The following is a 22,084-nucleotide window of genomic DNA, read 5'->3' on the forward strand; positions in this document are numbered from 1 at the left end:
GCCCCCCCAGTCGCCCCCACCTGGCAAGCCCAACTCCCAGGGCGTGGAAAACCCCTTGGCCTCAAGGATCGCCGGGTAAAACACTCGCTCTAGCTGGGCCAGGGGACCGCGCCCAATCTCACCCAGGCAGCCTCGAAGCGACCGTTTCAAATTCCTGCAGTCCCAAGTGTTCCTTCTCCTTCTCCCTCCCCTTTTAGGCTCCCCTTCACGGCTGTCCACCCATCCCTAGTGGCTACGATTCACGGGGCGGTGCTTAAGCACCTCTTGGAACCCCACTTCTGCCCCCGACTAACCGTGCAGCGTTGGCTCAGTCACTGAACTTTCTAAGCTTCAGTTTTCTCGTCTGTTCAACGGGGATACTGTGATTATTCTCATTCCTCAAGGTGCTATAAGAATTACATATAAGAATGAGGGTAAAATGCCTAGGACAGTGCCTGGCACAAGGCAAGTGCCCCTAAGTGGAACCATGAAGATAAGGAGCAGGTGCAGTACCTTTGTGCCCCCGGATGGGACGCCTGCAGCCTCAGCTCCCTGGACGCAGACCTTAAGAAGGTGAGGACTTCTGCTACCTCAGTATTGACTCTGTCAGCTGCTTTGCTGGGTGTCTGAGACAAGGTTACCACTCCCTACTTCTGCAGAAATAGGGTTCCCGCCTCTCTCCCAAAAAGCCCAGAGGGAGAGAAAAGAATAGCAGAGGATTAGCTTGCTGACCACACACGAGGGGGTCCCCTGGAGGCTTCAGAACTTACTGGGGAGAACTTGAGAGAGGGTGGGCCTCCTACATAGCAGATGGGCTGGAGCCAGAGACATACCAGCCTTTAGTTCTTAGAGAATCCTGGTTAGAATTGCTCTGCTATGGCAAATTACTCACTATTCTTCTGGAAAAGCTAACTGGCTTATAGAACTGGAGTGTCTGGGATCAGCCTTTATTTTATTTTATTTATTTTTTTGTCTGTTAAAGAAATGCTTTATTAATCCAAACACACAAAAACTATAAAGCACTAAGAAATTTAAATATCTATGTCATAGTAAACAGGTGGCAATTCAACATCCGGGCTGCAGAGAATGCTTGAAGGAGACAGCAACGGATTAGACTCCCATGGCAGAGAAGGCATTTTCACAGGCAAAGTGGGTCCCAACTGTAACAGCTTTTTCAGTTCTCTATCCTCATCGAGGATTGTGAGAGGCACTCCATTCAAGAGGAGGTGTGCAATCTGGTGCTCTTTGGGCAGGTCAACTTCCAAAATCTAGAGGATTGAAGGGAAGGAAATTTTCTATTTCTGGATAGGTGTCATCCAAGGGAGGAACAGAGCGTTTTGCTTTAACTGTCTTCTCAGTCAGCTTTTTGGCAGAGATGGTTTGAGGGGTCCATTAGTCCTTACTGACTTTTCTGTAGCTCGATTGACAGTTCCCAAATCCTTTCTAGCAGTTTTAGGTAAGGCTGCTGGAGTATCAAACATTTTGCCAACATGTGGTCTCTGTTGAGATCTCTCATCCCCCCAGACCCCAGCTTTGGCCCATCCTTAGGGGCCACATGGGTGTCTGGTTCTCCATTTTCCTTATCAACAAAGATCGGAGTAGCCATTCTGGATTACTCCTTCACTCACATTGCTCCCAGCAGCCAAACTCAGCCGAGACTCTGCCCAGGGGTCAACATTTAGATGTGACTTGACCCAGGCATTGAGTGTCACTAGGACCCAGTCTCTTCCCATCACTTGGTTCTACCTTTATGTTGGCTTCACTCTCCACAAGGTAACAAAATTGCTGCCAAAAATTCTGGGTCTACATCTTTTCAGGCTTAAACTGAAGTGGAAAAAAAAAAGCATCTGTTTCCTCAGGCTACTGCACATGTCTGGGATTCTCTGCGAGCCATCTGGGATCACTCATCCATCCCAAAGTAATCATTGTAGCCAGAGGGAACCAATCACTGTGGCTCAGGGAGTTCTGTGTGCCAGTCAGCCAGGCCTGGGTCACCTGCCCACTCCTGGAGACCAACTGGAACTCAGAGAGCTAGAAGGGAGAGAGGAGGGAGGGGGAGGTTGTTCCCCAAAGAACGTTCCAGGTACTACCACCACAAGGTGAGGGAACGGATGATGGACAGGAAAAACAACAAACATCCTCAACACACAAAAACGTATGTGGAGAAGGGAGTTCTTCTGCTTAGGCAGAAAGGCAGATCAAAAGATTTTATAAAGTCAGTGGTATCTGATATGGATTGTGTCCCCCAAGTTTTGTTTATTAGTAGCTTGATCCCCACCGTGACTGTTGTTAAGAGGGTGGGAAATCCTATCGTAGTAATTGAAAGGTGGGGCCTTGAAGAGGTGATTAGATTCTGAGGACCATGCCTAGTGAATGGATTAATAATGATGGCCATGGACATGGTCCTGAGGGCTTTAAAATGAGGGCAGTGAGACTCTTTCTCTGCTCCACCATTTTCTGCCATGTGAGACCCCTGGGTCACTGTCACCACCACCAAGACCACCAGATGTGTTCTTTGCACTATGGACTTCCCAGCCTCCAAACCTGTAAGCAATAAATTTTGCTTTCTTTATAAATCAGCCAGTTTCAGGTACTTATGTTATAAGCAACAGAAATGGACTAATACAGTATCTGAGATAAACCTCAAAGTATGAATGAAAAGAAAGAAAGGGGAAGGTACTGTACCTTAATTTCTTCAAATATCAATTGTCACTCCTCTGAACTGTAAGCTCCCCAGGGAGATACAGTCTGTTGTCCACTGCTTTATCCCTAATGCCTGGCACATAGCGAGTGCTCAATAAACATCAGTTGAAGTAAATAAAGGAGATGCCTAAAGGAAGCATGTATTTTTAAGAGTCCATAACTGAGATGAACCTTCCTGTTGGATTAAACCAGTTCATCTCAACTGTTTGTTTTCAAGCAACAGAACCCTTTTTCCCAAATGAAATCTTACCTGGACTATGTGAAATAGAATCAGTTGCTGTGATGGAAGCAGGTGCTGGAGCCTCCCGCCACGTCTTCCCCACAGGCTGTCAGCTGCCCCTCCTCCTCGGTGAACACGGAGTCTGTACAAGGGTTTGAAAACCCCTGGCCTGAGATCCAGGCAAGAGGTAGAAGAATGGAAGATGTTTGGAAAGGAAATTGAGTTCAAATCCTGCCTGAGAGTTTGTACTCAATGTGGCTGATGATTTTTGGAAAGGAGTGACATAATCAGCTACATTTTAAAGATCATAATTTGGCAGGCTTTGCATAAATCAGTTGGAGGAGTTATGACTGGAGTCAGGGAAGCCAGCTGACACTGCTTTCAATTGAGAGAGGAGAAATAAGAGCCAAAATTTTTGTGGGTTTATTTTTAAATTAAATTTTTATTTGAAAAATATTTGAAGACACAATTTCTAAAAACACCCCTAATGCTACCATTTAAAAAATAATATAAAGAAAAAAAAAAAAAAAGAATAAAAGCACGCCTTCCCCACCCCCCAGTTCCACCCCCAGAGGAAAACTAAGACAGTTTGGTGCTCACACTGGCCTCTGAGAGACAATCGCTGGAATTTTCTGGAATTGTGCATGCAGTTGTTAAACACTACTTTAATTAAAAATTAAATTATATAAAATTACAACTAAATAAATTATGTTAAAGCAAAAGTAATAAATACTCAACACTCATCACTTCCTAATTATTTTACTGCATTTTACTATGATTAATCTCTTGAGGTTATTTACATCTATAGTATCTGCATGGTGGAAATGCTATATAATGGTGAGGTACTGCACATCTCTTCCCAACTCTGTGTTCAGAGATGTCATATTTGAAAATGGCCATGGTGGGAGTATTTACACAACAGAAATAGGTGAACATGACACATCAGGGCTGTTTTTGGTGCGGGAAGCTTTTGTTAAACATTTACCAGCATGCCATTAGTTTGTTGTATAGTCTTCCCAATCTTTTCCCTTTGTTTATGTTTCTATCTAGATCTCCTCAACTATGGAGTAGATATTTGGGGAAGGGGCTTTGGATCACCCAGGATTCAAATCATCTTCCTACTCCTGCACGATCTCTCACTGTGGGCAACATTGGTAGGATGAGCTCTAGCCTCTTTATGGCAGCTGGAGAATGTTTATCCTCCCTTCACTTCTTCACGGCCCAGGGGTAGGCACTTGGCCAAAGCCAACCAACTGGAATGCTCCCAACTGGACTTTGAATCTTGAGGGAGCACAGACAAGACCCAGGGAGCGTTCATGATATACTTACTTGCACCTGCAGTCCCTGAGGATTGGGTGCCTTATCATCAAGTTCATGTGGTGTGACTTAAGTGTGGCCTCGTCATAACCTCAGCCCTATGTTCCTGCTGCCTGGCCTCCCTTGGTTCTTGTTCCTTATCCAGGGAAAGGACAAGATGAGCCCAAAACATTTTGTAGTGCTAGAAATTAAAAGAAGTACTCAAAGAACGATGGAGATATATCAAAAGAACACAGAGACTAGCTTATAGAAATGCCTTCTGATCAAATCTGGGACAAATTTGAGCATCAAAATAGATACAACAGCAATGGAGTACAACCCATTGATTGAAATAGGAATCCACACTCATGTAAATAAATATATATGTAAATAAATATAAGGAGAAGAGAAAGCTCTTCTTTACAGTAGTATGCCAACTAATATATGTAAAAGCAATAATAGAAATAGAAAGATCACTGTTTGGCAATTATTACAGTAGAGTTGATTCATATAGTATTCGTCAGTGGATAGATACTAAGCCTGGTGGGCTGAGGTTCGATGGGGAACAGGATATTAGAATAGTTTCAAAGTATTTCCCCAGAAAATAATTATTTACAAAGGCAAAAATGGTGACTTTACAGTGGAGAAAACTGGCAGACATCATCTTGACCAGGTGATCAAGGTTAACACTGACAATGGTAAGATAGGCTGACATTGTGAGCCTCCTGATGTGATATGTCGAGAACATAGCATAATTTTTGAGTGTGTGGTCTTCCTGTCAAGAATTGACAAGACTAGACCTGAGGAATCACCAGACAGACCCAGGTTGAAGGATGTCGTACAAAGTCAAAGACCTGGACTCTTTAAAATTGTCAAGTCATGAAAGACAGGGTAAGAGGTAGGAAGTGTTCCAGATTACAGCAGTATAGAGAGATAAATAAATATAACACATGATGCTGGATGTGGATCACGGCCTAGAAAGGAAAAGAACGCATCGCACAGTCAGTGAAATTTGAATGGGGTCTGGATTGGATGGTAGTGTTTTATCAAGGTTAATTTCCTGACTGGGAGGGTTGCACAAAACTTACAGAACACTGTGCTTGTTTGGGGGAAGTACACACTGAAATATTTAGGGGTGAAATGACATCATGTCTGCAACTTGCTCTCAAATTGATCAGAAAAAGAATAATAATAATAATGGGTATAAATACAGGTAAATGTTAACAATTGCAGAATCTGGTTTAAAGAGAGTTCTCTGTACTCTTCTTGCAATTTTTTTCTAAGCTAGAAATTATTTAAAAATAAATTAATTTAAAAGATAAGGCTAAGAACTCCTGCAGAAGGAAGAGTTCTTCTCAGCCTACAAACATGCTCAAATCTCGCCTACTCTAAACAAAGCAAAACAGAAAACAAAACAAAATAATAAAGCCAGTCTCCATTTATTGTCGCCACTTCCTTCCTGCTGGGCATCAGGATGTAGAGGAAACACCACTGGGCTAGTGTCAGGAAGCCTCTGTTTGAGGCAGGCTCTGCCACTCCCTAACTGTGTGACTTTGGCCTAAAGAGTTCATCTCTCTGAGCCTCAGTTTCCTCACTTCTAAGATGGGAAAATAGTATTTCCCTTATGGAGCTGCTGTGGGGGTCAAGGGAGAGAAGAGATATGAAAGTATGTTATGAACTCTAAGGAGTTCTGCAAATGCTAACTGCAAGTGATCCCTCACTTTAACTTCCAGTGAGACAGGAGTATTGCCTAAGTGTCCACTTCTCACAGTTCAGCCTGTCCTCTGCAGGACTGTACACAGTCTTGATCAGCTGATATTTTCTGCCCCCCTTGACCTTCTTTTCTCAACCCTACCTGGCACCTCTGCCTGTCTGTCCCGGGCTGGTGCTCACTCAGTTCTGTTCCTGGTCCTTCCTGGTCTTCATCTACTTGCTCTTTCTGGAATGTCTCATCTGCTTTCATCCCTTAGGGACCTCCACTGTTATGCTGACGGATTCCCACTCTCACCTTCAGCACTGGCTTCTCTCAGCTATTGCATCTTCATCTGGGTATTCCCGCAGGCACTTCAAATTCACCTTGGGCAAAACCAAACGATTCCCTTCTTACTTTCTTCTCTTCCTATGTTCTTTCCTTATTGAAAACACCACCTTCCCTCTAAATACTTGAGCTAGAAACCGATTACTTATTACAATTTGCTTATGGAAACATCTACTATGTGCCCAATACTATCCTAGGTACTTTGCATTCTTGATTTGCTTTATTCCTTGAAAGAGCCCTATGAAGAGGACCATACTTCATTCCATCTTACAAAGCTGAAATCTGAGGTTCAGAGAAGCTTAAAAATCTTTGAGCCTCAGGATGCACAGCTAACAAATTGGGAAAGTGAGATTGGATAATAAATAGGCTTGTCTGACTCCAAAGTCCATTTTATTTTATTTTATTTTTCGGCCGCTTGCCAGTACAGGGATCAAACCCTGGACCTTGGTGCTGTCAGTGCCATGCTCTAACCAACTGAGCTAACTGGCCAGCTCTCCGTTTTCTTTATCTAAATCACATACTACATTGACCTTCTTTCTGAATTCCTGTATATAATTGCTCATTGACTCTTGATAATTTTATCACTGAAATGTCTCTTGAATCAGGTATTTCCTTTCTTTGTTCACTGCTGCTACCTTGTTCAGACACTCATATATTTAGATATATGTATATAGATGTGTCTTATTATAAATGTGATATACACTGGTTGTAAGAAAATTAATTACAGACCTAGCTAGTGAAAGTTTCCCAACCCCAACTTCTAAAGATAACCAACACTCACAGTATAGTATATATTCCTCAATTTTTTTCCTATGTATATACTAGCGTATTATTCCTTTTTAAATGGGATCACATAATGTTGAACTCACTTTTCCTATCTCGTATATCAGCACATACAGGTCTACCTTTTTTTGGTGCGTGCTTTTATATCAGGCAAAACATACACGTTTTGTACAAAATTTAATATGCACAGAGGATATATTATGAAAAATAAGTCTCCCTCCACACTTATTTCCCAGGCACACATCAGCAATTGCTGTCACCAGTTTCCTGGGTAGTCTCCTGGGGCCTCATTTCTTTTAGTAGCTGCATAGCATCCCATTGTGCAGATGTACCAAGTTTATTTTGGTGTCACTTTAGATGGACACTTAAGATTGTTTCCAATGCCATTACCCACTGGGATCCAAATTCCGTGTCAATCTTATGAATTACTTATCACTCAACTTTTCTTAGCAACATGGTGTTCCACATTGTATAGATGTACCATAATTCATTTATCCATTTCCCTGCTAATGAGAATTGGGGTTATAAACCTAAGAGCTCTTGCTTTGCTCTTAGGGTACACGTGCACTTCTGCCATTTTGCCGCCAATGTACTTAATGTACTCCTGCACCCAACTGTGCGCTCCTCAAGGGCAGGGTGTTCACATTCATCTTTGCATCCGCTTAGCCTAGCCGCAGTGTACGGTCACCAAGCTAAAATGTAAGAATTGCCTCGTCCGCACTGAGTTCTGGAATCTAGTAAGGGAAGGCGGAGCGAGGGGAAAGATATTCCGCTTTGGGAGGTCCCAACCTCAGAAGGCCCGGAACTTTCGTTGGAAGGGCCATTGTTTCTCAGGGAAGATTTTCGCCGCAAAGCATGCCCCGCACAAGCATGGTTGTCACGTACCGGAAGTATCCGGTTCTGTTGCTGGAGTCAGTTCTTCCGCGGAGCGGAAAAGGCATGTCTGCATGTGTCCCGACCATTTCCAGTCCCCTTTCCTTGCAGTACCCCATGAGTAAGCTGTGGCGGCGCGGAAGCACTTCTGGGTCTATGGAGGCCCCTGAGCCGGGTAAGCGCGGGTCGATCAAGCAATTTAGGCCTTCTTAGAGAAGAAGTCCCTTTCTTGCTCCTCGGAGCTTGCAGGGCACTTCGCCACAGTGGGAAGAAGAAAGGGGGTGCTGTTGTTATGGTAACAGCGAGTACCGCCGGAGGGTAGGACCCCCCTCAAGGATTATTCAGGGCTTCCTCTGCCAAGCTCTGGCCGAACACCGTTGACAGGCTCTCCTTCCGCAGGGGAAGCGCTGGAGTTGAGCCTGGCGGGTGCCCATGGCCACGGAGTGCACAAGAAAAAGCACAAAAAGCACAAGAAGAAACACAAGAAGAAACACCATCAAGAAGAAGAAGCCGGGCCCACACAGCCGTCTCCTGCCAAGCCCCAGCTCAAACTCAAAATCAAGTTGGGCGGGCAGGTCCTGGGCACCAAGAGGTGAGACCAAGACCATCGAGGTTTTATTTGGGGAACTTTTGGAGCAGGCAGAGATAGAACTTAGAAGCTGGCTGAGCTTTCTGGAAGACGGAATGGACACTGACTTCAGAGCCCAGCAAGAACCCAAGAGGATAGGGGAGGCTGGATGTAGCTACTGAGCAGGAAGAGGCACTTGCTCGGTTTACAGAGTAGTGTTGCTTCTCCGCAGTGTTCCTACCTTCACTGTGATCTCTGAGGGGCCCCGCTCACCCTCTCCCCTTATGGTTGTGGATAATGAAGAGGAACCTATGGAAGGAGTCCCCCTTGAGCAGTACCGTGCCTGGCTGGGTGAGAAGGATCTGGAGGTGGGGAGACTGGGTTTCTCATGATACCTGGCTAAGGGTGGGGGTTGGCTCTGAAGTGGGTGAGAATTTTGAATGTCCTAGTATTAAGATTGCCAAATTAGGGTTCCCCATCTGAACAATTCTACTTTTATCTCTCCAACTTTCCTTCCCAGATGAAGACAGTAATCTGTCCCCCTCCCCACTTCGGGACCTGTCTGCGGGTTTAGTGGGTCAGGAGGAAGAGGAGGAACAGAGGTGGCTGGATGCCCTGGAGAAGGGGGAGCTGGATGACAATGGAGACCTTAAGAAGGAAATCAATGAACGGCTGCTCACTGCTCGACAGGTAAGTCGATTCATTCTTTATTCACTCACCAAATGTATATTGAGAACTTTACATGTTTCAAGCACTTTGATAGGCAGTAGGCATATCAGTGGTGGAGAAAAGACAGGCACGGTTTCTGTTCTCATGGAGCTGGTATTCTAGTCTGTGTGTTTGGTGGGGCAAGTAAATAGGTAAATAAATAATTTCAAAAAGCTGAGGAGCTGGCCACTTAGCTCAGTTGGTTAGAGAACAACCTTATAACACCAAGGTCACAAATTCGGATCCATGTGCCAGCCACCAAAAAAAAAAAAAAAGAAAAAGAAAATCAAAAAGCTGAAAGGTTCGTGACAAAAAGAAAATAGGGTGATCAACAGAAAGTGGTAGAAAAGAGATAACATTATATGGGATAATCAGAGAAGACCTCTCTGAAGAGATAATATTTTCAATACCTTCTGGTATTTTCTTCTGCTTTTCAGGCAGAGACCGGCAGACACAAAGACCCTGAGTCTGGACCATGCCTAGCAGGATAAAGGAGAAGAAAAATTGTGGCTAAGCCAGTGAAAGGCTGTATGCAGAGAAGCCACATATTTGATTTACATTTCAATAGATCATTTTGGCTTCTATGTAGAGAATGAGTCTTCATGGAGAATAGAAGCAGGGAGACCAGCTAGGTAACTGTTGAAGTAAGCTGAGAGATGGTAGTGGCTTTTGAACCAAGGTGGAAATAGTGGAGATGAAGAAAATCAGATGAATTCTGGGTATATTTTGGAAGTAGACACTTGTTGGGAGGGGGAGTGGAGAAAAAAGGAATCAAAGGTATCCCTGAGTTTTTGTCATGAACAGTTACCTAGTTGATTCTGTCTATTGAGATAAAAATATTAAAAACAACAACAAACCTCTGGAGAGGTGGTACACACAGTTTTGGAACACAGGGCAGGCAGGCAGGTAACACGGATGTTTTTCCCCTTGAGAATCAAGGACGTATAGCTGAATATCAGAAGATCCGGGAGGAGCAGTGTTAAGGGCTCCTGGAGAGGGGGCTCATTAATACCCCTCTCCCAAGGCCTGTGCTCCTCAAGACCCTGTTTTCCATGTCCCCTCTTCCTTCTCCCCTGATCTGGCAGACCTCGCTTCTCCATCTTCCTCCATTTTTAGACTGTACCCCGTCTCTGTCTCTCCCCAGCGAGCTCTGCTCCAGAAGGCGCGGAGTCAGCCTTCCCCGATGCTGCCGCTGCCGGTGGCTGGGGGCTGCCCGGCACCCGCCCTCACCGAGGAGATGCTGCTGAAGCGCGAGGAGCGGGCGCGGAAGCGGCGGCTGCAGGCGGCGCGGCGGGCGGAGGAGCACAAGAACCAGACGATCGAGCGCCTGACCAAGACTGCGGCGCCCAGCGGGCGGGGAGGCCGGGGGGCCGCGCGGGGCGAGCGGCGGGGAGGGCGGGCCGCGGCCCCGGCCCCCATGGTGCGCTATAGCAGTGGGGCACAGGGTTCCACACTTTCCTTCCCACCTGGCGTCCCCGCCCCCGCGGCAGTGTCCCTGCGGCCATCTCCATCAGGCCCCCCTCCGCGCTGCTCCGTCCCCGGCTGTCCCCACCCACGCCGCTACGCCTGTTCTCGCACGGGCCAGGCGCTCTGCAGCCTTCAGTGCTACCGCATCAACCTGCAGATGCGGCTGGGGGGGCCCGAGGGGCCCGGATCCCCCCTTCTGGCTACTTAAGGTCCTTACCTAACCCGGACTTTACCCCCTCCGATGCCCCGTTTTCAGTGTCTTTCCACCCTATTAAATTGCATATGGTGCCTCGGCTTGTACAGAATTGGGGGAGTGGGATGTGGGCAAACCAATATCCGGTACACATATCTTGCTCTCGTTGGAGCTTTATTCAACGCTTGGGACTTGGAAACGGCCGCAAGAAGGCCGACAGTCTGCGCCCAGACTCGGACAGACTTTTGGGACCCCCGCCTCTTCGAGCCGGCGGTTTTGTCGTCTGTATTGGCTATTGCCGCTGTCGATCAGGGCCGTGAGCCTAACCTTCCCCCCACTCTTTGTCTGTACAAGCTCTTGTTGTCTGGGAGAGCGTCGGAGGTGCTGCTGCAGATTGGTTACAGGGAAAAACCCCTGCTCTGTTCCTATTGGACCGCCCGTCGGAGGGCGATGCTGATTGGTAGGACAGAGCGATCTGGGTCCTAGTTGGCGGAGCTCTCCCCGGATGGAAGCTCCGGTCGCGGAGTGATGGTGGCGGCAGCGAAGATGGGCCGGGCAGGGACCATGGCGGTGGCGGTAGAGGTGGCAAGGGCGGGGCGGCTGGCGGTAGAGGAGGCTGTGGTCTTCAGGGGGCTGTAGGTGGAGGCATGGCTCGGGCCAGCAGCGGGAACGGCAGCGAGGAGGCCTGGGGGGCACTTCGGGCGCCGCAACAGCAGGTATCCCAACAGCTCCCAAAGCCTATCACGACAGCCATTTATTTCTCTTTCCCCTTTCCTGTCCCTTCTTTTCGGGGGGTGGGGGAGGAACAAACGGAGCTAAAGGTACTGTAAAGTTCCTAAACATGTCCCTTCCACTCTTTGTTTAAACTTTATAACGTGGATGCAATTGACTTTGCCTGCAGCCTCATAGACCCTATCCCATGCTTCAGTGGAAGCTTTCAGTGGCTCTCTAGTGACCAGAGGCATAGTGAGGCCCCAGGGAGGCTCCTTCTGTCTTGCAACAGTTATTTGTGATGTTTTTCTATGTGCCTATTGTCACAACAGAGTCCGGCAGCGTCTTCTCTTGAGGGAGCAATTTGGAGAAGAGCTGGAACCCAGACTCGCGCCCTGGATGCCATCCTTTATCATCCACAGCAATCCCATCTGGTTGGGAGCACTGCTCTGGGTCTCACACTGCCCCTCCTCTACCCTAGGGAGCCTGAGACCCAGGGACGGAGAGATCCAGCTTGGGGGTGGGGGGTAGTGGACCATGAGGGATGATGAAAGCATCTAAGCATTGTAAATGACCTTAAACACCTTACCCATTGTCTGAGACTTTGGGATAGCTCAGACTGTTTTCTGGCCTCTGCCAGATCATTCCCTTAACATAAAGCACCCTGGGGGTCAGGCTCGAGTTGAGAGAAGTCTCATACACGCAGAGCTGAAATCTCCCATTTTATATGTCCACACCTTGTGTCTTGTTCTCTAGACTGATTCTTGGTGTTCCAAATCCTCTTCCACGTTGACAGCCCTTCAGATATTCGAACACTTCTTTCAGCGTACCCCACCTCCCCATCTCTCCAACCTGAACTTGGTTCACAGGGTGGGATTGTGTATGTGCATGCAGGAGGTGGGGGTGGACATTGCCTTGGGCTGGAATCTTCCCTAGTTCTAAGTGCCTCCTTGCTCCCAGCTTCGAGAACTGTGCCCAGGAGTGAATAACCAGCCCTACCTCTGTGAGAGTGGTCACTGCTGTGGGGAGACTGGCTGCTGCACCTACTACTATGAGCTCTGGTGTGAGTCTCCAAGAAGGTTATTTTCAGTTCCCTCTGTCCAACCCTCCCTTGGACCTCAGAATTGCAGCCTTCAGGGACCTTTCTTTGCATGGGAGGTATCTGAGACACTTCCTCCTCACCTCCTGCAGGGTTCTGGCTGCTCTGGACTGTCCTCATCCTCTTTAGCTGCTGTTGTGCTTTCCGCCACCGACGAGCTAAACTCCGGTTGCAACAGCAGCAGCGGCAGCGTGAAATCAACTTGTTGGCCTACCATGGGGCATGCCACGGGGCTGGCCCTGCCCCTACTGGTTCACTGCTTGACCTTCGTGAGTGACTTGAGCCTCTGGGCCCACTACCAGTGGCCTCTCCCAAACCAGGACCCCAAATCATCCCACATTCCCTTTTTCAGACATTTTAAAGCCTCTTTTCCCTAATACAAGAGACCACCACCCCATCCCTAGTTACCCTCAACCAACTACTCCATTCTCTCCCCTGCAGGCCTCCTCAGCGCCTTCAAACCCCCAGCCTACGAGGATGTGGTTCACCGGCCAGGCACGCCGCCACCTCCTTACACTGTGGCTCCGGGCCACCCCTCGATTGCTCCCAGTGAATGCACCTGCTGCTCCTCCACATCCAGCTGCTGTGCCCACTTCGAGGGAACAAATGTGGAAGGTGTTACCTCCCACCAGAGTGCCCCCTCTCATCAGGAGGGTGATCCTGGGGCAGGGATGAGCCCTGCCCCCACACCCTTCTCTGGTCGCTATCGCCGCCTGACTGGTGACTCGGGCATTGAGCTCTGCCCTTGTCCTGACTCCAGTGAGGGTGATCCAGTCAAGGAGGTGAGGGCTAGTGCCATCCCACCACGTCTGGAGGACCACTCCCCTTTCGCACTGCCCCCAGATCCTGCACTCCAGGTCTCTCCCACGGGGCCGGCTTCCACTGCAGAGGACATCCCATAAGTAGTTTTGGGAGGGTGAGTGGGTTATTTACCCACCAGAAACAGCCCTGGTCCCAACTCATGTTCTCTTTGGCCCCTCCCTGCCCTCCTAGAATCTGCCTGAAAGGGCTAGAGCCCTAAGGAGAGGGGCAGCATTTGGGGGACTGTACTAGCTCTAGCCCCCAAGACATACACAGGAGCCTTTGATCTCATTAAAGAGATGTGAACCAGCTGCTTGTGGATTTGGGTGGACTGGAGCTCAACTTGCTGCATTGCACTTGACCTGACTGGGTTTGAAGGCCACAGGTAATTGTCACTTATCCCAAGTTCCCTGAGAACAGTAGTCAGCCCTGAGGCCTGGAGTGAGCTAAGACCTCTTGGTAAGGCAAAGCTGGCAAAAGTAATAGTTTACTATGTTTTTCCAATTTATTTAGAAAAATAGACTCTGAATTCACATTCACCCCAGGGCGGTATGGGATGACAATAAGGAGACACCTGAGATGAATTGAAAAAGTATTTGAATTACTGGTATCTGAGGGGCTGGGGGCAGAAGCCAGAGACCTTGTCCCTTCAGATCTAGAGTGGCACAAGTGGCCTGGCTCCCCTCCCATCTCCCTTCTTCAGTAGTCTTCAGCCATGGCCAGTAAGACAAGGCTGGTCCAGCCCTGGAAAGGGCGGCAGCCTATACCCCGCCCATCCCTGTCACTGTAGTGCTCCCACAGGAAACCTGTAGCCTGGTATTGCTGCCACACATTGCCCACCACATTGGCACGGAGCTCACTGTGGAGTTTGGCAGCACGGGCCTGGTGGGGACCTTCTAGATGCCCGTAGTGGTAGAGCGCTCCCAAGGCCAGGTAGTTGACATTGAACCACACAGCACCCCGCCAGTAGGGAGGGTCATGCTCTGAATTGCGCTGGCCATAAAAAGGACTGGAGGCTGCAAGGGAGCGCAAACCAAAGGGGCTCCAGAGATGGCGGCTGTCAGCTAGGATGTCTAGCAGGGGCCCAAGGCGGGACGAGTTGGGGTCTAGCAGCCGCAGCAGCAAGGGAAAAAGACTGACATAGCCCAGGGCATCTACATATTGTAAGTGAGGTTGGGGCCGGCCCACCACTCGAACAAGCCCCTGGGGGGGCCTAGGCTTCAGCTGGACTGCTCTCGTGTGGTTCCCAAAGTCTGCAAAGACCCCTAGCTCTGGGGCCCAGTGCAGTTCATCCAGGATCTCCTCTGCTTCCAGATTAGCAGCCAGTTGGCCCAACTCGGCAGCCACCTTGGTCTCTCCCAGATGCTCTGCCAGCTTTGTCAGCACACGGGCACCCAGTGCCACCCAGCATCGCAGGTCCAAGTGCCGCTCAGTGGCTGAAGGGTGTGAAGCCCGGGGGTAGTCATCCAGCCCCGAGGGCAATGTCTTGGGGTTCAGTAGGGTTGGCAAGGCTGGGTCCCGGCCCCGCCAGCGGTAGGATAGTGGCACTGGACCTGCCTGGCTCTGATGGAGCCAAGAGAACCAGGCATACAAGCGGGGGAAGGCCCTGCGGAGGAAGGCCAAATCAGCAGGGTCACCAACCTCTAGCATGTGTGCTACAGGCAAAAGCAGGGTTGGGGGATTGGCATGGACTGCCCGTTGCACCACGAATTCTGGGGGCACCCGGGCTCGGGCCTCATCCCCCAGTATCTGCTCCCGCCCAATCCAGCCATCAGCATTGAGCAACCCTAGCCAGTGGCCTAGGGCCTCCCGGGTGAGTCGGGGATCCCACCGCTGGACCACCAGTTGATGAAAACCCTCATCCCAAAGGAAGCCTCGTGGGAAAAATGACCGGGAGGGTACTGCTGTGAAAAGAGGGACAGGTGGAAAGAGGGCTGCGTCCATCTTCTGCTCAGACCCTTCTACCCCCATGTCTGGTAACACCAGACCCTGTCCATAAAAGTAGCCGATTCCTCCAAGGAGGCCGCTGAGGGCAGCCTGACCCAAAGCCTGCTCCCCAGGGCTCAGACCCTTCTCCTCCAGCCGGAAGGTCTTCTCAAAGTGTTCTCTAAAGGCTTCAGCATGGCTCTCCAGGGCCTGGGTCAGTATGCTGCCTGCCAGCTGCTCTCGGGCTCGGTTTCCTCCTGTCCGGGCACTGCCTGATTCAAACACCAACTCCACAGAAAAGGGGACTTTCAGTGTCACCTGCTGTATCAAGAATTGCCCTTGTCCCTGCCCTTGCCCACTTGGGCTTCTGTCTTCCCACTTCAGAGATCCTGGCAAGCCAAGGTAGCGTTCAGGGGAGGCCCCTGGGGGCCGATGCTGAAACCAGCTATTTAGGCGACTCTTCACAATCTCCGTCAGCAGGGGCAGTCCTGGGTTGGAGGACCAGAAGACATTGTAGCTTGAAGGCAAAAAGATAAATAGGAAATATTATTCAGTAGGATGTGGTGGGGGTTATAAAGAGAAATATGAGGTGATCAGGAGGCAGTATGGGAGGTCTCAGCAATGTAGAGGTCATGGAGGCTGGTGAGAACAGAAATGATTGGTGGAAAGAAGGTAGCATGGGGGAGAGAAAAATCAGGCTAAGTCAGCATCCACACAACCCCTACTACCCCCCACACTCTTCTCCCAGTTACCTGCCATACTTGGGAGCAGTATCCCCTGGACTGGTTGGTGGCAAAAGTGTAAAGCGGAAGTCACCAAGTTCACTGGTATGCCCACTGATGAACTTCAACTGCCCCTTGGCCCCAACCTCTGGTAGTAGGACTTCCTTGCCATCCGACACCACATAGAAGAACAGGGAGACCAAAGGGAGGGCAGAGGTACTTGACGCCTGGGTGACCAAGGGGGACAGAAGAAAACTAGCATTAGATTAGCATTCGCTCTTGAGAATCAGCCTTAGTGAAAGAAAGGGATACCAGGCAGAAGTTAACGGGGTAAACAACATACATGTTGCAGTGTGGAGGGTCACTAAGAGTAAGCAGGTACACTCACCGAGATGAGATAAAGAGCCTTGCACAGTGTTCTCTGGGAAATAATAGAGTGCTTCTGTCCTATGCTAAGAACGCTACACAGGGCTGGTGGGTTAGCTCAATTGGTTAGAGCATGGTGTGATAACACAAAAGTCAAGGGTGATCCCCCAACCAGCCATAAAAAATTATTAAAAACAAAACAAAAAAAACTCTCCACAGATTATTTCATTTAATTCTTACAATCCTGTGAGTTAGGTGCTATTATTATCTCCACTTTACAAACAAGGAAATCGAGGCTTAGCGATGGTCATATGGGCAAGTGTTTAAGGGAGGATTCAAACTAGGTAGCCAGACTCAGAGCCCCTGCTGTTAACCCGACTTCATACTACATTTGCTGGCGTCCAGGGAAGGATGGAAGGAGTCTGGGCTGAGGAAAGGGTGTCCCGAGGCCCTGACCTGAGGCTCTACAGTCACTCTCCAGCTCCAGTCCCCTCCGTGCTGACCCCCAGGCCTCTTGACGAACTCAGTGGTGAGCCTTAAGTCCCCATCCTGGATGTGTTGCCGCCCGAAGGAGAGACCGTCGTGGAACTCCCAGCCATAGGGACCCACGCCGTCCCCCTGCTCACACGTGTGCCTGAGCTTAGGGGTCTCTGGGGTAGCGCCCTGCTGCGCCCACATCAGTCCTGGGGGGGGGGGGTAGAATGGCCGCGTAAGTCAAAGAGAGTGCACGGCGCCTGTCCCTGTGGGTCTCCGAGAACTTCAGGGTCATCCCTCTTCATAACTCTCCTGATCCACTCCTCCCCCACCTTGCTCTGGCGGGAAGCTGGGCGCCCAGATTAAGCGTCTGCCCGGGGCCCGGTTACCGGTGAGAAGGGGCTGCGGGCTGCGAGTCTTCATGCCGAAGTAGACGTGAGGGCGGTAGGTTCCCCAGAAGAGGTCCGGGGCCACGGTGGGGCTGGAGGAGTCGGGGGGCAGCGCTGGGGGCGCGGAGTGTAGCGTGACCGCCCGCCGCGCACGGTGCCACGCCAGCACCCAGCGCCCCGACAGACCCAGGGCCAGAGACAGGACCACGACGGCCAGAGCCGCTGCCCCGGCCGCGCCACGGGCCCCGCCGCCCCGGCCGTCCCGTCGCCCCGGGCCGCTCCGAGCCGACCTCTCGGCTGGCCGCGCTCCCTCTGCCGGCGCTGCGCGGCGTCGCCGCTCGCCCCGAGGCATCCTGGCACCGAGGTCGGCGTCGCGGCAGCGCGGAGAAGCCGGGTCCTGCCTCGCTTCTCCGGCTAGCGCCCAGCGCCCGGCGACCACTGCCCACTCAGCCGCACCTGCCGATCCGCGCCTCCCGCTCCACGTCCGCCTCCTGCCGGAAGTCCCGCCCCGCCACGTCAGGTTAAGTCCCCGAGTCCGAAACCGCTGTCGCCCGCTTGGCGTAGAAGAACTCGTCACTCGAATCCGCCTCGGGCGGAGTCCATTGGGTCCATACTTGTCCATCGTCCTCACGAAGTTCACAGTCTAGTAGAAAAAAACAACCTCACGTTGGGGTTTTTCTTTCTTTCTAAATAACGGCTATAAAAGAAACTGAGACGTTTCCAGTGTTTTACACCTGGATGGGAGTTGCTCCAATCACATGGCAGAAAACTGTGGCCTAGGACATACAAATAATTTGGGCAGGGCCGCAGAGCTGGAAGTGGCTAGCTTCGAACCCAGGTGTATCTGAATAAGGCTGGATCACTTTGCCCACCCTCGGCGCCTTCTTTCCTTGAGTGCAGGAGTGCAGCAAAGAGAAAGCTTGGGGCCTGGTTCCAGCAGTGAGTGAGTGAGGGCGGGAGTGAGGGAGGGAGGGAGTGTGTGAGTGTGTGTGGGTGTGTGTGTGTTTAAGCTATCCTGTGACTTCAGACAAGTCACATCTCCACTCAGCCTAGAATTCTTTATCGAGATGAACCCTAACAGGTCCATAATGGTGATGCATGTACTTATAGAAGGCATTTCCTGCCCCCTACAACCCAGGAGGTAAAGGAGCTTAGGCAAAGAATGCAAGAAAAGTAGGTCCAGGTCAGAGTAGGCTGTAGGATGGTAGCATCTGTACCTCAGGTTGACCTAGAATAGTCAACATTACATTTGATGGCAGTTCAGAAACGTAATTTAGATTCAGTTACTTCTCACCAACAGCCCAACATAAAATGTATTTTCATAAAGTAGACATCAATTCCATCCTAAAAAGAAAAACAAAACCCTACTCTATACCCTTATGCCCCTCTAAGCTATTATCACATCTCCATCCAAACCCGTTATATAAAACTAATGTTTTATGCAACATACCCACTTATATTTCACTATAACATGACTCTGGCCCCACTCTCCACTGGTAGACTTTTTTGCACATTCATCACCTTCTTCTGACCAAATCCAATGGTCAGTCCTGCTTATTATCTCTCTTGCTACCATTTGCACTTGGTACACATCTCTATCGTAGCACTTATGACATACCTGAGTTTCATTATTAATCTTTGTATCCCAGTACTTATCAGAGTTATAAGCACAAGATAGATGCTAAATATTTGTAAATTCGACCAAAGTTTATTACTCACTCTGTATTACACTGTGCAAGGTGCTGGGGACACAGAGAAAAGTTCATAATTTATAACCATTCCCATATTTACAGATGAGAAGAGTGGTTAGGTTTGGCTCAATCATGGAGCCAAGAAACTCAAATTCAGGTTGTCAGTGTTCTTTTGAATTTAGAATAAGGTCTCTCAGATAATAGCACTTCCTATGTTCCTGGCAGTCTTTACAGATATTAACTCATTTAATCCTCTCAACGGTCCTGTGAGGTAGGTACTATTATCCCCATTTTACAAATGAGGAAACAGGCACTGATAGAATAACTAATTTGTTCAAAGTCACACAGCTACTTAAGGGCAGAGATGGGATTTCAACTTCAGACAGTCTGGCTCTTTACTACACTATACTGCTTCCTGATATTTCTTTTTTAAAGGAGAAGGAGAAACAGTCCCTTGAAGATAGCACCCTTTGGGGCAAGGAAGAGGGATAGTAATGCTGTAGGAGGGTCATGGGAATTATATTTGGCAAAGTACACATTAGCCAAAGTCTAAAGATCTTGACTGCCTACCTGACCATTCTGAAGTTCTCTAAAGCAGCGGCTCTCAGCCATTTTTTTTCTTACAACCCACAGTAAGAAATAATTCTATACTGCAATTCAGCATGTGCATACACACACACACATACATACACACACTTATATATATGCACGATAAGCTCAAAACTAAAATTTCCTAAAAGAATTTCTCATTCCATGTGTAATGCACTGTGATACTTTTTATTCTATTTCACTTTTTAAAGGCTAATTTAACCCCCTAAATTAATTTCATGATCCACACTAATAGGCGTGGACCCACTATAAAAAACCCTACTTTAGGCACTGTTTCTGAAACAAATAGTAGTGGGAAATAAAACCAGTCATGTGCTTTGGGAGGATAAAATTAAGCAGCAGCAAAAATTATTAGGAAAAAGGAGATCAGGAGGGAGAATGCAACAATGCTACAGGAGAGTGAATGGAAACGAAGAGATCATTGCAGAAGTTCTTTAAGAAGGCTCAGAATAGGCTGGCCAGTTAGCTTAGTTGGTTAGAGAGTGGTGCTGATAACACCAAGGTGCAGGATTTGATCCCTGTACCAGCCAGCCACCAACTAACCAACAAACAAAACAAAAGACTCAGAATAAAAATATTCAGAACAAAAGAATATTCTTCTTTTTTTAAGATGACAGGTAAGGGGGTCTTAACCCTTTACTTGGTGTTGTTAGCACCACGCTCTCCCAAGTGAGCAAACTGGCCATCCCTATATATGGATCCGAACCCGTGGCCTTGGTGTTATCAGCACCACTCTCTCCCAAGTGAGCCATGGGCTGGCCCTTGAACAAAAGAACATTCGGAATTGACTAACTGGATATGCAGGGAAAGGGAAATAGCAGAACCAGAGATAACACTGTGGTTTCCAGCCCGGTGGCTGAGCAGATGAAGTGCCTTTAAGAGGAATGGAGAAGTCGCGGGGAGAGGCAAGTATATGTGTCTGTAAGGTTATCACTTCTACTTTAGACAAATAGTGTTGGTGGGATTTGGAGGAACTGGTAGTAGGTAATGATTACAGCACAGAAGTTGGAGTTAGAACCAAACAAAAAAGTAAGGTTTAACCTGAGAGGGTAGTTCAAGGTATGACGAGATGAGATGTCCCAGAAGAATGAAGAGAAAAGGATGAAGGTGGTACACCTTTATGGTTAAGAAAAGTAAAGGACCCCAGAGGGAGAGAAGTTCCACAAGGAAGTAACTTAAGCGCCGCAGATGCTACTAGTAGAAAGATGAGAAAACAGTACAGTCTGTCAAGTGTTCTTTTGCACTGGATCTGGTAAATAGGAGTGAGAGGTACCTTGAGTGAGTGGTTGGTGGGAAAAGGCAAATTCAAAAGGGTTAAGCAGTGAGTGATGGTAAGAAAGTGAAATAAATTCAAATTCGTACAGAACCTTCCACAATCTTATCTGGCCCCAGAGACATTGACGTCACGGTTGCTTGTGTTGTTTTCTTGGGTTTTTTTGGCGCTCCGTGGCCCTCCAGATAGTGATATGAATGATTAATTCAGGTTCTTCTTTGGTAAGTGTCTTAGTCCCAGGTTCAAATCTGCTTGCTGGTGTCTTCCGAGCTTTCAGTTCCCAGTATCAGCGCTCGGCTTGTCCCCGCTCTCCGCGGCAACCCTGGCCTGGACGTGGGTGGCGAAGGCAGTGAACATTTCCTGAGCGGTGAGGTGGGCGCCGCACATTATCAGGCGATGCCCGTCTCCTGGGGAGGAAACAAACGAGTCAGGTAGAGGACGCCAGAGCTGGGGCTGTCCTGGGGCTAAGGGGCTTGCGGGCTGCCTGTTGCGCCCTCGCGCGCGTCTCCCCACCCGAGCTCACCGAACAGCACGTCCACGCAGGGCTCGGAGCCGTCGTGTCTCACGTCCGCAATCACCGAGCAGTTGAGGTTGGTGGAGCGGACCTTCTCGCTGCTCACCGCCTGGAGGAAGGTCCTGTGGTGGAAAAACGGCGTGAACGCCGGGCCGAGGGGACTAGAGCCCCGGCGGGAGGAAGGCGTGCCCTTTCCCACCCTCCTCGTACCTGGTCGACTCCACGTTCTTCTCGAAAGGGCAGAATTGAACCCGAACCTGCTGCACGGACCGGAGCCCGAGCCGAGCCAAGGCCGCCGCCATGGTGAACTCCGCCCCGGAAGGACTCGCGCGGGCGGAAGGGTTGTCTACACGAGAAGCTCTGGATGGCTCGGCTCCCGCCACCCGCCGTGGGTTAGACACTGCCTCCTGCCGCCGGCCGTCAGCCGCGGGGGCGGCCTCCACACCGCCGCCCTGGGCTCCCCAGCCCGAAAAAGGAGGAAAGCCGGAAGGGAGAAAGGTGGTTTCGGCACTGGGCATGGAAGGGCCCAAAGTAAGCGGTCAATAAATACTACCTATCATTAACAGTCCTCCTGTACCACGGTGAAGACAATAAACAAACAGTGCAAAACTCCTTTGCACGAAGACACGTCGTTCTCAGCAGCCTTTCCCCTTCCGTATCCTGCTGTGACAGATCTAGGTT

At 49.4% G+C, this 22,084-nt stretch overlaps 4 protein-coding genes and 1 pseudogene across 10 annotated transcripts; 2 read left to right on the forward strand and 3 right to left on the reverse strand.

The window, feature by feature from the left end:
• Positions 1 to 1,044: 1,044 nt before the first annotated feature.
• LOC134363379 (securin-like) lies at positions 1,045 to 1,585 on the reverse strand (annotated as a pseudogene).
• Positions 1,586 to 7,916: 6,331 nt separating this feature from the next.
• On the forward strand, positions 7,917 to 10,916 carry INO80B (INO80 complex subunit B). The gene is made up of 5 exons (XM_063078574.1): positions 7,917 to 8,067; positions 8,292 to 8,484; positions 8,693 to 8,811; positions 8,981 to 9,150; positions 10,313 to 10,916. The coding sequence occupies exons 1-5, from the start codon at positions 7,959 to 7,961 to the stop codon at positions 10,841 to 10,843; spliced, it is 1,122 nt and encodes a 373-aa protein (XP_062934644.1). The 5' UTR covers positions 7,917 to 7,958; the 3' UTR covers positions 10,844 to 10,916.
• A 401-nt stretch (positions 10,917 to 11,317) lies between these two features.
• WBP1 (WW domain binding protein 1) lies at positions 11,318 to 13,752 on the forward strand. Of its 6 annotated transcripts, XM_063078613.1 has the most exons (6): positions 11,318 to 11,544; positions 11,872 to 11,973; positions 12,296 to 12,409; positions 12,500 to 12,602; positions 12,731 to 12,907; positions 13,080 to 13,752. In XM_063078613.1, exons 1-6 carry the CDS (start codon positions 11,476 to 11,478, stop codon positions 13,538 to 13,540), a joined length of 1,026 nt encoding a protein of 341 aa, XP_062934683.1. In that variant the 5' UTR covers positions 11,318 to 11,475; the 3' UTR covers positions 13,541 to 13,752. The 6 variants fall into 6 exon arrangements, with proteins under 6 accessions (XP_062934683.1, XP_062934684.1, XP_062934680.1 ...); XM_063078610.1 differs by lacking the exon at positions 12,296 to 12,409 and having other exon boundaries at positions 11,385 to 11,544; XM_063078609.1 differs by lacking the exon at positions 11,872 to 11,973 and having other exon boundaries at positions 11,385 to 11,544.
• A 170-nt stretch (positions 13,753 to 13,922) lies between these two features.
• On the reverse strand, positions 13,923 to 17,803 carry MOGS (mannosyl-oligosaccharide glucosidase). Of its 2 annotated transcripts, none has more exons than XM_063078421.1 (4): positions 17,317 to 17,803; positions 16,910 to 17,136; positions 16,118 to 16,314; positions 13,923 to 15,882 (listed from the first exon to the last, which is right to left on the reverse strand). In XM_063078421.1, the coding sequence occupies exons 1-4, from the start codon at positions 17,666 to 17,668 to the stop codon at positions 14,139 to 14,141; spliced, it is 2,520 nt and encodes an 839-aa protein (XP_062934491.1). In that variant the 5' UTR covers positions 17,669 to 17,803; the 3' UTR covers positions 13,923 to 14,138. The 2 variants fall into 2 exon arrangements, with proteins under 2 accessions (XP_062934491.1, XP_062934490.1); XM_063078420.1 differs by having other exon boundaries at positions 17,260 to 17,803.
• Positions 17,804 to 20,718: 2,915 nt separating this feature from the next.
• Positions 20,719 to 21,732, reverse strand: MRPL53 (mitochondrial ribosomal protein L53). The gene is made up of 3 exons (XM_063078841.1): positions 21,614 to 21,732; positions 21,413 to 21,525; positions 20,719 to 21,296 (listed from the first exon to the last, which is right to left on the reverse strand). Exons 1-3 carry the CDS (start codon positions 21,703 to 21,705, stop codon positions 21,163 to 21,165), a joined length of 339 nt encoding a protein of 112 aa, XP_062934911.1. The 5' UTR covers positions 21,706 to 21,732; the 3' UTR covers positions 20,719 to 21,162.
• Positions 21,733 to 22,084: the final 352 nt, after the last annotated feature.

Source organism: Cynocephalus volans, chromosome 14, assembly GCF_027409185.1.
Source record: "Cynocephalus volans isolate mCynVol1 chromosome 14, mCynVol1.pri, whole genome shotgun sequence".
NCBI lineage: Eukaryota > Metazoa > Chordata > Mammalia > Dermoptera > Cynocephalidae > Cynocephalus > Cynocephalus volans.